A 13,518-nucleotide genomic window follows, 5' to 3' on the forward strand; every position below is an offset into this window, starting at 1 on the left:
ATTACATAAATAATAATATATATTTATAATTTTTAATGTGTTGAGTTTGAGATAATTTTGACACTAAAAATAATTAAAATTTAAAAAACTCTACAAAGATATATAAACAAATATAATATTAAAAATATGATTAATAACATATTTTTTTAATAATATTATATTTTTTTTTATATGCTTGAATTATAAATCAAATTAGATAAAATTATAGTTTTTTAGATTGATTTAGTTGAGTATAAAACACAAAATAATTTGATTAAAAATTTTATTAAATTGTTTTATGAATTTAATTTAAAATTTATTATAAGTTCCTACTTGTCCTAGAAAGAGTATAAAAAAGTATTCCTATTGTGCAAACCATGCAAGGCATGTGACTAGAGTTTCTCGTTCGATATCTTCGATGAAATCAAATATACCTCATATACTCTTTCTTTCACAAATAAAATGCGGTTGACACATAAGGTTACTTTCAATAAGGTTGCTTTCAATAAGCGAAACATCATAAAATGTTGTCGTTTTTTATAAAGCGTGTAAAATATGACCAAATCAGGCATAGATGAAAATCGTGGGTCTACATAGGTTATTTGATTGAACTACTAGGTTCTTGGGGATTGCCAACTTGACAAAAAATAAATCATTATACTCAGAGTTCATCTTGGGTTTTTTCGTGTTCCAATGTTTTATGATATACGCGACACAAATCTATAGTTTCTTTATTCTGATTGACAAAATTGGGTGATATCTTCAATAATTGGTTCTTGTTTTCAGTTTTCAACGATGAAATACCCTAATAAAACAAAGCCCAATTGCCTCTTAACCGATGGGGTATATTCAAGCCATTTGAAAATATCTTGTATTAAAATTTATTGTCTATGTCATGTTTTCCTGAATACTTGAATTATAAAAAAAAAAAGTAATAATTCAAACTTTTTATATTTTAAGTAATTTATTTATAAAAATATAAATTCTAAAAAAGATTAAAGTTACATGAAAGTATACAAATTATTTTTTATAAGTGAGGATCTTAGCAAATTCGTGGAGAAGGAATTTAAATGAAATTTTAGTAAAATACTAATACGAAGTATTTCAATTTTATATAGATACTATGAAAAACACTATCTATTATATAATTACAATGTGTTTATCTTGTCATAAATTTTATTTTCATACTTATAAAAAAAAAAAATAACGATAAATTAGAATAAATATCTTAAATATGGCTAGGGTGCGAGCGAGCGTTGGAAGTTTGAAGAAGAGAACTAAGCAAACAAGTTGTCGTCCAACTGCGTCTCATAGTCAACCACGCAGAACGCTTGTCCCTTTCCAAAGTATCTCCGCCTCTCTCTCTCGCTCTCTCTGGAAAGTCGACTGTTTCTTTCCCTCTGCTTCTCTTCTCTCAACTTTTGCATACTCTCTCCAATTAATTTTCAAATGGCCACGATTCATAACATATGCACAAGAATTTCTACGTATCGTATGCTTTCTTCATCCAGGGCTGTAAGCGATGTCTCGCTATTTGATTCTAAATCGAGGAGGAGATGTTCTCTTCAGAAGCAGAGCTCCTCCGTTAGATCGATGAAGATCACTGAAGACAATCAACAGCAAAATCTTTCTGCCTCTCATAACGGTCATTTAACTCCGGTTAGCTACTTAGCTTTTTTTTAATCAATATGTTACTAGTTTGTTTTTAATTCAAGTCTGCAAATATTAAGAATAAGATTCTGAATAAGTTGCTGTTTAAGTTTATATGAGTAACTAGTTAGCTTCGCTTTATGTGCTCTGCCTTTGTATCTGGCTCAGGTGCAGTATAGGTTTTTCCGGTTCGAGTTTGTAGCTCTACTGATAAATTAATAGGATGAATCTCGTTTATAATGAATGGATTTTTAATTCTTTATTTTTGTTGGTTTAAAGATTTGTGAATGTCATGCTTGGTGGGAGGGAAGTGAGTTGTTAGTAAAGTGGTGATAGAACTTGGTAAATTTTGGTGTTATGTTTATGAATATGCAATTTGTTGTAGTTGTGTGCTTTTTCTTATTTTATACTTGAATTTGTTAAGACATGGATTCGCCCGAGTGTTGAGCATTTTCCTGAATAAAGGACTTATGATTGCTTAGAAAAGATTCTGGCTGGAATTTTTTCCTGAAGGTTTTTCAACTCATTAGAAAAGCTTTTATTGAATTGGAGTACAGCTAACCACATTAAATATCTGCAGAACTCATAATATGGTACAACTGCTTATGATTTGAAAAAATATTTTATATTTATTCCGTTTCTGTTTTAATGGTTTCTTAGTAAAAGCCCTGTATGTTTCTAATATGTCAGAGAAATGCCAAAAAGGTGTGATTTGTTCCTAAACTCCTCTTTCATAGCTGTGCATCTGTTAAGGTCAAATAGATTTGTGTCGAAAATATCATCTCAGATAATGAAATTGCACCAACTTAAATAGTGAATTTTTGGTCAGTGCAGAACACTGTTTCTATTTCCTGATGGAATATACTTGTTGTAGATGTGCTACGATGGTTTCTACGATGTTCTGTTTATTTCAGTTTTCAACCTTAAAGTGTTTGGCTGATTCAGGAAAAGTTGACATCTCATTTTGAGCTTCCAAATGCTGAAAGCACCTTGGGAAAGACAGTTTTAAGTCCAAATGCTGAAAGAAAAACAAAGATAGTATGTACAATTGGTCCTTCCACAAGCTCACGTGAAATGATATGGAAACTAGCAGAAGCAGGAATGAATGTGGCACGCTTAAATATGTCACATGGAGACCATGTATCACACCAGAGAACTATTGATCTTGTTAAAGAATACAATTCTCAGTTTGAAGACAAGGTCATAGCCATAATGCTGGACACCAAGGTATTTATTATGTGATCTTCACCCATTAATTTTATTGCGTTACCAGTGTGGAAAACTAGATGTTAGTAGTTGTTGCATATGGAGTCACAATATGCTATAATTTGAAGTGATTGAAGTTGATTCAGAATTTCACATATTCAACATCTTAATATATTGGAAGTGCTGCAAGGTTGCATATAATTACACAAATTTTAGCCTATATCTCCATGTGTTTTGTTATTTATATCTACTATTTATTAGTGATAATTAGGATACGATGCTTTGTTTTCAAAAATTCAGGGTCCTGAGGTTAGAAGTGGAGATGTACCTCAACCAATCATATTGAAAGAGGGTCAAGAATTTAATTTCACTATCAAAAGAGGCATCAGCACGGAAGATACTGTTAGTGTGAACTATGATGACTTTGTGAATGATGTAGAGGTTGGAGACATACTACTTGTAGATGGTAAGAATTAAGTAAGATGAATATTTTGCCCCTGGATTTATGAAATTTTGTTTGGACTCTGGATTTTGTCTTATCTCATAGAAATTCTGTTTTCATGTTCTGGGTATATAATGGGAATTAACTAATTCAGAAACACTTGAGATTTTATGTGGAAGCAGATGTTTGACCGATTAGAGTAATGAAATAATGAAAATCAAGCAATTCCAATAAAACATTACGTAATGGAGTTGATTAAATTTGTGCATTATATGATGTATTTAATTATCTATTTATTGATTATTATGTAAATTGTTATGTCAAGTAGCAATATTAGTGGATTGCAGTTATTCTACTGCTGAGCTAACTGCAAGTTTTTAAATGAGGTCATACATGGGCAAAATTTGATGGTTTGATCAGCTTTCTTGTCTTTGATGTAATATATTGCTTTCTCAACAATTAGAATGCTTTCTATTCAGAAAAAGATGTTTTTGTTATGAAAGAAACTTGATTCTCTAGTGCTTTCGTATCAATGAAATCTCAGCTTAGAAGGTGTGAAAATTTTACTAATCTTTCATATTTCTACTCTGGAGCAAATGAGAGCTGTATATATATATATATATTGATGACATGTTTTTGAGAACAGAATACAAAGTACTGGAAAACATGCCCATTATTCCTTTAATCTTTGATCTCGTATTTGAAGAGTGTGTTAAGTTTATGGTTCTTAAGGATCATAGACCACACTTTTGGTGCTTTTAAGTATCCTCTCGTAGGACAACCAAATAATTCTAATTTGCTTACTTGCTCACAAGTCATGACCCGTTGTTTCCTATTCCCTGTACTAGGTGGAATGATGTCATTAGCTGTGAAGTCAAAGACACAGGATACAGTTAAATGTGAGGTAGTTGATGGTGGAGAACTAAAATCAAGACGTCACTTGAATGTCCGTGGAAAAAGTGCAACTCTGCCTTCTATAACAGGTTAGTCTCTGTTTACATTCTTATGGTATTGACATGAAATTTTGCTTTGTTTATATTCATTTAGAAAGTATGAAGCAACAGTAAATGTGTCTTCCTTTTTATAGACAAAGATTGGGAGGATATCAAGTTTGGGGTGGACAACCAAGTTGATTTCTATGCCGTCTCTTTTGTGAAGGATGCTAAAGTGGTCCATCAGTTAAAAGATTATCTCAAAAGTAAAGTTCTTATAGCATTTCTCACCAGTTATAGAATAAATGAATATAATAGTTTGTTTTTGCCTTTTCACTCTATATCCTGATTGAAACTGTTTTAAATCTTAATTTAGGTTGCAATGCGGATATTCATGTGATTGTAAAAATTGAAAGTGCCGACTCTATACCAAACCTTCATTCAATATTATCAGCATCTGATGGGGTTAGTCTCAGTATTCTTAACAGGTTTCTTTTTAATTTCTTTTTTCTCCTTACTAAACATTACAAACAAATAGTAACATAAATTTAATGTCAGCATTACATATATGGAGGTCTGTGTGCTGGTTTTTTATGCATTTATGTATATTGTAAACACTGAAATTGCCAATGCTATCAGATCGTCATTCAACAATAACAGCATCTGATGGGGTTTGTTATATATGCACGTGTATGTATGTGTATATGAAGGCAATTCAGTATCTGTTTTTGGTATCATGATGTCCAATTGTGTCTTAACCTTTTTTTAAAACCTTACAGGCAATGGTTGCTCGTGGAGACCTAGGAGCTGAACTTCCAATTGAGGATGTCCCATTGTTGCAGGTAAATTGATGCTAAATGTATTGCATAATGCACTATCAGTTGGCTGTAATTTGATCAAAATCTCATCATATGTTCAGCTCATCTGTCAACTTGATTAACTACTTTGTTTTAAAATTAATTTTATGGTATCATGCATCTAACATTGAAACACTTACAACACACACTAAAACTACATCAAATCCTTTTATTTACTTAATTAATCTTAGGTTTTTCTACAGTGTCTTCATTTGGTAAAGAAATAAATGATGAAATTGATAAATATTTTGTCAGTTATTCTTCAGTGCAAACTCATGATGGATAAAGACTGAAATGGTTGTAGAAGTTTAGTATGTTTTCTATATCATTGTAACTGAATTACTCAATGATTCAAACAGGAAGATATCATTCGAAGGTGTCGCAGTATGCAGAAACCAGTGATCGTAGCAACAAACATGCTGGAAAGCATGATTAATCATCCTACACCAACAAGGGCAGAAGTTTCTGACATAGCAATTGCAGTTAGAGAGGGTGCCGATGCAGTCATGCTTTCTGGTGAAACTGCCCATGGAAAGTTAGTGACCTTTGCTCGTATTATGGTGTCTTACAAACTTTGGTTACCACCACTGTCATATTATTGTTACTATGCTCCCATTTACAATACTAATGCATAAACTGTATTTTTCTAAGTGCTCAATACTAAATATATATCATTCTTTTTTAAAACTTGATGTCTTATTCTACTTGCAAATGGTTTAATTGATTTTTATTTATAGAAAGAACTTTTCTTTTTTCTTTTTTTAATTTTTCATTGCCATGTGACTAAAGGTATCCATTGAAAGCTGTTAAAGTTATGCATACTGTGGCGTTGCGAACTGAGTCAAGTCTACCTATTAGCATTACTCCTCCAACCGAGTCTAGTGCATATAAGGTGAGAATTTGTTGTATTTTAAAGTCAATGCCTGCTTTTGTTAAGCTATTGAAATTGTTTGTTTCACCTTTTTACTTGAAATTTTTAATGCTGATCCTGGGATGAGAGTAATAAAAAAAATATTTGTCAAATGTTGCAATTTCCGAAATACTTAACAAAATTCCATCTGTATTCGCTGTTCATAATCTGACAAGCATGAGGACATTCTTTTGCAGAGCAATATGGGTGAAATGTTTGCTTTCCATGCAACAACTATGGCTAATACCCTCAATACGCCTATCATGGTCTTTACAAGAACAGGATCCATGGCTATTCTTTTAAGTCATTATCGGCCTTCCTCTACAATATTTGCCTTCACAAATGAGTGAGTCCAACGGTGCTGTTTCATATGGAGTACTCTTTCAAGTTTCCTGGATCTGATTTCTTAAATGTTGTGGTTTGCAAGGCTTACTTATCCATTTTCTGTTATCTAAAACTCTGACTTTGAGGCATAGGTTTTTGGCATATTAGCCTTATAACCCCCTATGAATTGTTTGTTGGCTGCCTCTTGTGGTTGTAAAATGTTGTCTCAACCATATATCATTCTCTGATTAGAATCAGCCCTTAAGTTGCAGTTGCATGGAACTGCAGAGCAAAACAATATTAACGTGTTTGTATTGAGATAACTTGGGTGAGTTTTATAAATTATTACTGAGACATAATCGTATTGAACATGTTGGCAAAAGTTTTCTTTTATAAAATATTGTTTTATTATTAAAAAATTGTTTTTTGTTGTCTCATGAGGAAATCCTTTTCGGTACTTGGTTTCAAGTGATCAAAGCATTGATAAGTGATTTTTTGGTTGAGGATATTATTGTCTGTCCGAATCAGAGCTTATCTGTCATTCTCTGATGATTTTGTGATATTCTCGTGTCTGTTGCAGAGAAAGAATTAAACAGAGGTTGGCGCTTTATCAAGGTGTCATGCCTATATATATGAAGTTCTCAGACGATGCAGAGGAGACCTTCTCCCAAGCTACCAAGCTATTAAAGGTTTGCTGACACAACAACATGCTTTCTTCTTCTGACTGGTTCATTGCTTTATGTGGTTTAACATTTCTGTTTGTTCCCTGTGCTCTAGGATAAGAATCTGATGAAGGAGGGACAGAACATTACCCTTGTCCAAAGTGGAGCTCAGCCAATCTGGCGACGAGAATCTACTCATCATATTCAAGTTCGTAAGGTCCAAGGCTGATTTCATTTTGAAGTTATACTAGTTAACTGAAATATTAATTAAAAGTCTTTCAGTTTACTGTTAGACGTGTGAAGAGCATACATTTCTCTAAAGAGTTTTTGAACCATAAACACTAATTACTTGTCAGAAATTCTTTTGTGGTAAGGATTATATAGCCGAGGCATGCCACAACAGTAAAATTATATGTTTGTGTATGTTCATCAATGTGAAATTCACTAATTTATGAGGATTGAAACTTCTCTGTCAATTGACAGCACAGCATTAATTGTGGTTTTTCTAATATTTTTTGAGCAGAAGTATATTTTTAGTATGTCTGTGAATGCTGAGACCATTTTTATTTCTATCATCCATTTTCTTTGTCAACTCCTGTAGTCTTTAACAACATTACTATTACAAATGGTTTCTAATTGTATGCTTCATAACTTTTTCTTTGAATTTCGCACCTTAAATAAACAAAATGAATCTAGTTATGATGGTTTTTATTGGATGTTGCTGCATCAGATAATTCTTATATGGGCAAGACTGGGGCAACAGTAGTTGGCTTCTTGCGGGCCTGGTCTTATAAGTGTCTTGCCTTGGTATTGATTATCACATCAGTTTTGTTTTGGTTCAATTGGTCCCTCGGTAAGAATTGATCTTAGGTCATATTTTAGATAGGCCAACTAATGTGTACGGAAAAAAGGACTCAAAAGAGCTTGAAATGAAACTATTTTTAGAGGAAAGGGGTGCATCCATTAATATTCATGAGAGGATCTCTCTTATACAGGAATTGACATTACAAGTAGAGACTATTCATTACGTTCAGAACTGCCTGAAACTGCATGTTATTACTCCGGCTGGGAGTAGAACCAACAAATGACAATGAAGTGTGACCTTTAACCAACGTCCTTTTCACAGACCTTTACCCAACCCACCTCCAACAACACCGCATTGAGTCAGGATTTCAGCATACAGAGTGAGGAGCTTTGAGACAAACTTAGATTTCTCTTTCTCTTAAATCCCATTTTTGAAGTGTTTAAGCATCCCTCCATCCCCTTTCTTATTATATAAGTTGGTACAATAGGGCTTAACATTTCAGCCTGATGTTTATTATATGACATCAGACTTCATAGTTGTCTTCTTCATTGCTTTCTCCACATTTTCCTTCCAGCTCAATGCATTTGTACCACTTGGCAGAGGCGATATACACAACCAAGTCGATTGTCGTTAAGCCGGCTAAGAGGAAGTAAAACCTGTCCAGATGACCCTTGTTGAGATTTCCAGGTACCCATCCAGGCATGTGATCGGTGGTTGAGATCTTCATAACCATTGTCAGAAGCAAGCTACTTACATAGTTCCCCAGAGAGATTGATGTCATGCAGAGTGCACTTCCAAAACTCTTTAACCCATCTGGTGCCTGTGCATTGAAGAATTCTAGCTGCCCTACATACATGAATACTTCAGATGCCCCGATGAAGGCATATTGTGGAACTTGCCAAAAGATGCTTAAGGAGCTTGCACCTTCACAATGTGTGCAGTCCTTGTTGGCATACTTTTGTCTGTAGCACTCTACAATCCCAGCTGCAAGCATCGCCATTATAGCTATAACAAGGCCGATTCCCATTCTTTGAAGCTCGGTAAGGCCCTTAGAGTTCTTCTTTCTTAGCTTGCTCACAAGTGGATCGAGAACTCTGCGGTTAAGGAATATGAAGACTGCCACACTGATAATGTCGAAGCTTGACATGCTTGCAGGTGGGATTTTGAAGTTTGACACTACAGTTTTCATCGCTGCACCTTGCTCCACAAAAAGAGAAGCCATTTGTGTAAAGACGACTGAGTAGAGAATGGTGCAGAGCCAAATTGGCATCAATCTCAGTATGCATTTAACTTCTTCAATTTGTGTGACGGGGCAGAGACGCCAAGGGTTGTCCTGACCCTGCTTCAGCCCATCCAAATCTCTTGATGAGATAAAAGCTGCTCTATCAAGAAACCTGAAATAGAACTCTTTGTTAGCTTGTTATCCGATAATCATCATAGTATAACTCTTATTTCTCAGTAATGATGATGTTTGTGAACTTACTTGAATCCATGGGTGTGAAGGATCTTCCTGTTATTAGCCATGGAATAATCCTTTCCATTGTATAAGTTCTCTGCTCTTGGAGGCATTTCAACCCTCCATTTCTTAATTGCCGAAACAATGACTTGGCAAAACCTGGAGAGAGGGTTGCCGCTTGGCTTGAAGTGCCTGTACCTTGTCGTTCCTCCGAGAAATAAGAGCAATGCGGCAAGAGCAGAGCCAGAAGAAACCCAGAATCCAAGAGCCCACATGCCTTCATCTTCGAAGTACCCCAGTATGGTGTTGGAGAAGAGGGAACCAAGGTTCAAAGCCAAGTAAAAGTAGCTAAAGAAGGCCACCTTTGAATGTCCTTCCTTGGGGTCCTCTTCATCAAACTGATCAGCCCCAAATGTGGCAATGTTAGGTTGATATCCGCCGTTTCCTAGAGCAACGAGGTAGATTGACAGATAAAACAACCCAATCTCCAAGCCCGAATGTGACCCGCAGGGAGTTTGCTCATCGCCACAACCCTGCGGTCTGATCAAGAAAATGTATGATGACAGTGAAAGTGAAACCAATCCCTGCCATTCACACGAATATAAACAAAATTAGAATCCAGAGTCTCAAGGGTTAATAAGATTGCGGGAAAATGAAACGTAAAGCATTGAATGTTAGGTTACTTACAATGACAAATATGACTTGGAAGATGGCACAAGTTTTGAATCTTCCCCAGTAGGAGTCACTGAGGAAGGCACCTACAAGAGAGAAGATGTAGACAGTTCCAGTCCATTTGCTTACATTGTTAGCAGCATCAGCATTGTTTTGCTGCAAAACTCTTGTGAGGAACAGCACTAAGTTCACCCCAACTCCAAAGAATGCCAGGGTTGCCAAACCTTGATTCACTGTTGACAAGTAGGAAATACAAGTTCATAATTAGAGACTTGAATTTTTCTTTTTCACACATAATTTTAAGGGATTTCTTCATTCACATGCTTATAGATTAATGACACATCTCCACAGCATAAACACTAATAAAACATTTAGAAAAAAATTAATGTTAAACATTGCTCTCGCAGTGCACCATTAAAGCTTTTCATGTTGCAAAAATGTTGGGAATTCTCGAAACCAGAAACATGTCATTTTCTACTCAAGATAAAATCAGAAAGGTCCATGAAAAGTATCAGACCATCATCATCATCAATCTATCATAAAATTATTTCAGCAAGCATGTGCACTCAAATACTCATTTAGGTCATTTGCATTGTGGGTATGAATTATCTTTATATATGGTAAAGTTCTCTTTTTTTAAACAGTAAAAGAGGTTTTGAAATTGAATTCCCTCCAAGTAAAACTTAATCAAAAGAAAAAGAAGAAAGAAGATTGAGGTTTCATATCAACTTAGGCCATGCATTTCATGTTGTTATAATGATTCTAACTAATAACTTGTTTGTTTCTTGCTTCTTCCACTAAATCTTCACCTGAATTTTCTTGTCAAATGCCAACTATATATCAACAAAAAGGAGAAAATCATCATGATTTTGCCTCCTTGCCTTTACTTTTCACTAAAATATATCATATCTATAGTCTGTAGATAAAAAAAAAAAAATTTCAGCTTTCAAAATTCTTTAATAAATTACTTTTAGCTCACAAAATTACATATAGGGCACAGGCTTGCATATCCACAACCACACAAAGAACAAGCAACATGTGTACAGTATTTTCTTTTAATTAAAATATTATCTAAAAGTTATTGACAGATACACGCAAAAAACTAAAAATAATAAAATGGGTAGAGTTACGAGAGCCGTTTCAAGTTTTAAGCATGGTTAAAATAATTAATATTATATTTCAAGTTGCAAATGTTTGGATAAATTGCTTGTTGCCCTTCTTTGTCTTTATGTGTCAGTTACACTGAAATCTGACGTTCGAATTTAAGGACCAGAAACAAAGGGGAAAGCAAAAACTGATAAAGATAATTAACTGCAATTAAGAAATATTTCCAGTTTATAAAATTTTCATTAATTTGAGGCAACTTTATTTAATTTCTCCTTCAAATTTTATAATATACCCATGAATCACGATTCATATCCCCATTCTTTTTACAGAGATCTTGTTACTTTACAAGATGACCGTAGAACACAAAATCAAGTTCTATATTATGGAGTGGGGATACGTTGTGTTTTTGTTTTTCATGCTTTGATAGCATTAAGTGACATATGGCAATGACCCACATCATCCAAAGTGAAGCCCCTGATTTCGTCTCAGAAACGTCTTCCTCAGAAAGGTTCCTATCTCTCTCCCTCTCGCAAAACTCCATAGCTAGTTACTCCTCTCTCTCTCTCTCTCTCTCTTTAAAGCATGATGGCTGGTACATACGTGGCCTTTTGAAGGAGGCTAAAAGGCTCAACATGCAACTATGTATCGACACTTGGTTAGGTTTTGAGCTCCAAGGGCTACACGTTTCCTTGGTTAATTCATAATTGTCGTATATATTCTATAGTAATAGCTTATCTGAAAACCCAAAACGAAGTTAAAAAAATTTGCAGAATCTCTCATTGCTCCCTTATAAACCTCATGTACTCACCCAAGCCAATATCAATTCCTTATATTTATTATATGATGTGTGGTGACAAAAAATTCGGTAGAGCTTTGAGACTAAGCAATAATAATAAGATTAAAAAAAAAAATTCCTAGCTATGAGTATTTCTCCTGATTCTGGACCTACACAAAGCGTAGAATCCTAGATAGCCACGGATCAAGTTGAAGGTTTTTGATTTTACGGTGAAAATTTGAAGACTATATTTTATAAAGAGAGTCATGCGCAGTTGACATTCAAAGCTAGAATCATTTATATGAATGGAGTTAAATTAGAATAAAAAAGATTGATTTGGAGGCAGCTTACAAAGAATGATAATTCCAGCGAACCATCCTCCAGATTTTCCTCTGATCGCAGGGCGACCGTGCCAGTCAGTGGTTCCATCGAGAGTTCGAGCTTCTTGTTCTTCTTTGAACTTGTCCTATACATTTAAACATGATTTTTGAGACGAGAAAAAGGAAAAAAATTTAGCAAATATATATACATAACTTTTCGATATAAGAGGATTGCAATGCATGAAAGGATCATTAATGTCTTTGCATGAAGAATTAAAAACAAAAACTTGAGTGATATTTCTTTTATTCAATCTCCTTATCTCTTCTTTTTCCTTATCAGAAACAGAAAGTAAAAAAGAAAATCAAAACAAATAAGGGGAAAAGAAAAGAGCATGATATTGATAAGATATATGGCTTCTTGACTTACCTGCTTACACACCTCTAGGCAAGCCATTGATATGAATCTTGAAAGAGAGAAATGACTTTTTTGGGCAGTGTAATGCAGAAGAGGACAGATCAAGAAGAAGGTGGTGATCAGTAGCAAATAAGAGAAAGACAGAGTTGGGGACATGAAAGACAAGGGAGAGTGAATAAATAGAGGTGGGAAGAAGAGATGGACGGTGGAGATAGCAGGAAAAAGACATCTAGGAAGACCCCATTGCCAAATCATCCAAAATAAATATGGAAATAATTTGCACACAACCAAAGGATACCATTGCTCAAAACACTTCAGTGGTTAAGGGTCCCTCTCTCAGAAAACAACACTCATGCTTAATTAGTCTTATTTTGTATATTTGTTTGATATTTGACATATTTGAGAGACTACCTTAAATGGGTACTACAATTTTTAGTGCCTTGCCTCATGTAACGACCATTAATCATAGTTTCAAAGGTCTCCAGCTTTCTTAATTTTTGTCTTATATAATTATTATGTATGCAATAGTTAAGTATAATAGTGTGTTGTACAAGGAAATGTAAATTTCCAAATATGAACAAGGTTTAGCCTCTACCAAGGAATAAAAAGGAGATGATTCGAGAGTGAGGTGGATATTTTTTCTAATGTTGAATAAATGAATCAATATCAATCACATGTTTTGATTTTGCATCTAAATTTCTTTATATAAATTCTTGCTCTATTATTGTGAAGGATATGATTCCATATGGAGTTATTATATGCTGATTTCCCTGAGATAATCAAGAGGTATTGTTTTCTTCTCTGTGGCAATAATTAGAGGCATATTTACTGTGTTATCTATTAAAAAGGTGTGTGAATATTAATTGAATTATGACCTCAAATAATACACTTCTTTATACTCTTGATACCTCAAGTTGCTAAGACATTCTTTAACACATCCTAATATTCTCTGGTATTTCCTATTCCTTCCAATAATCTAGTACATATATAAAGCATTTTGTATGTA

General features: G+C 34.2%; 2 protein-coding genes across 2 annotated transcripts; one reads left to right on the plus strand and one right to left on the minus strand.

The window, feature by feature from the left end:
• The first annotated feature begins 1,222 nt into the window (after positions 1–1,222).
• On the plus strand, positions 1,223–7,438 carry LOC123211308 (pyruvate kinase isozyme G, chloroplastic). The gene is made up of 12 exons (XM_044629936.1): positions 1,223–1,638; positions 2,575–2,856; positions 3,136–3,301; positions 4,126–4,260; positions 4,365–4,475; positions 4,586–4,674; positions 4,989–5,051; positions 5,426–5,601; positions 5,856–5,958; positions 6,174–6,322; positions 6,881–6,989; positions 7,078–7,438. Exons 1-12 carry the CDS (start codon positions 1,429–1,431, stop codon positions 7,189–7,191), a joined length of 1,707 nt encoding a protein of 568 aa, XP_044485871.1. The 5' UTR covers positions 1,223–1,428; the 3' UTR covers positions 7,192–7,438.
• Positions 7,439–7,886: 448 nt separating this feature from the next.
• Positions 7,887–12,682, minus strand: LOC123211307 (protein NRT1/ PTR FAMILY 7.3-like). The gene is made up of 5 exons (XM_044629934.1): positions 12,525–12,682; positions 12,129–12,243; positions 9,911–10,128; positions 9,251–9,807; positions 7,887–9,161 (listed from the first exon to the last, which is right to left on the minus strand). The coding sequence occupies exons 1-5, from the start codon at positions 12,666–12,668 to the stop codon at positions 8,291–8,293; spliced, it is 1,905 nt and encodes a 634-aa protein (XP_044485869.1). The 5' UTR covers positions 12,669–12,682; the 3' UTR covers positions 7,887–8,290.
• Positions 12,683–13,518: the final 836 nt, after the last annotated feature.

Source organism: Mangifera indica, chromosome 3 (assembly GCF_011075055.1).
Source record: "Mangifera indica cultivar Alphonso chromosome 3, CATAS_Mindica_2.1, whole genome shotgun sequence".
In the NCBI taxonomy this organism is placed as follows: domain Eukaryota; kingdom Viridiplantae; phylum Streptophyta; class Magnoliopsida; order Sapindales; family Anacardiaceae; genus Mangifera; species Mangifera indica.

Excerpts from the sequence above, each read along its gene's own strand:
- LOC123211308 (XM_044629936.1), top strand. The coding sequence starts at position 1,429 with ATGGCCACGATTCATAACATATGCACAAGAATTTCTACGTATCGTATG. Across the intron at positions 4,675-4,988 it reads TATTATCAGCATCTGATGGG|GCAATGGTTGCTCGTGGAGA; the intron begins GTTAGTCTCAGT and ends AAAACCTTACAG. Across the intron at positions 6,323-6,880 it reads ATATTTGCCTTCACAAATGA|AGAAAGAATTAAACAGAGGT; the intron begins GTGAGTCCAACG and ends TGTCTGTTGCAG.
- LOC123211307 (XM_044629934.1), bottom strand. The coding sequence starts at position 12,668 with ATGTCCCCAACTCTGTCTTTCTCTTATTTGCTACTGATCACCACCTTC. Across the intron at positions 12,244-12,524 it reads GCCTAGAGGTGTGTAAGCAG|GACAAGTTCAAAGAAGAACA; the intron begins GTAAGTCAAGAA and ends TTAAATGTATAG. Across the intron at positions 9,162-9,250 it reads CTTCACACCCATGGATTCAA|GTTTCTTGATAGAGCAGCTT; the intron begins GTAAGTTCACAA and ends GTTCTATTTCAG.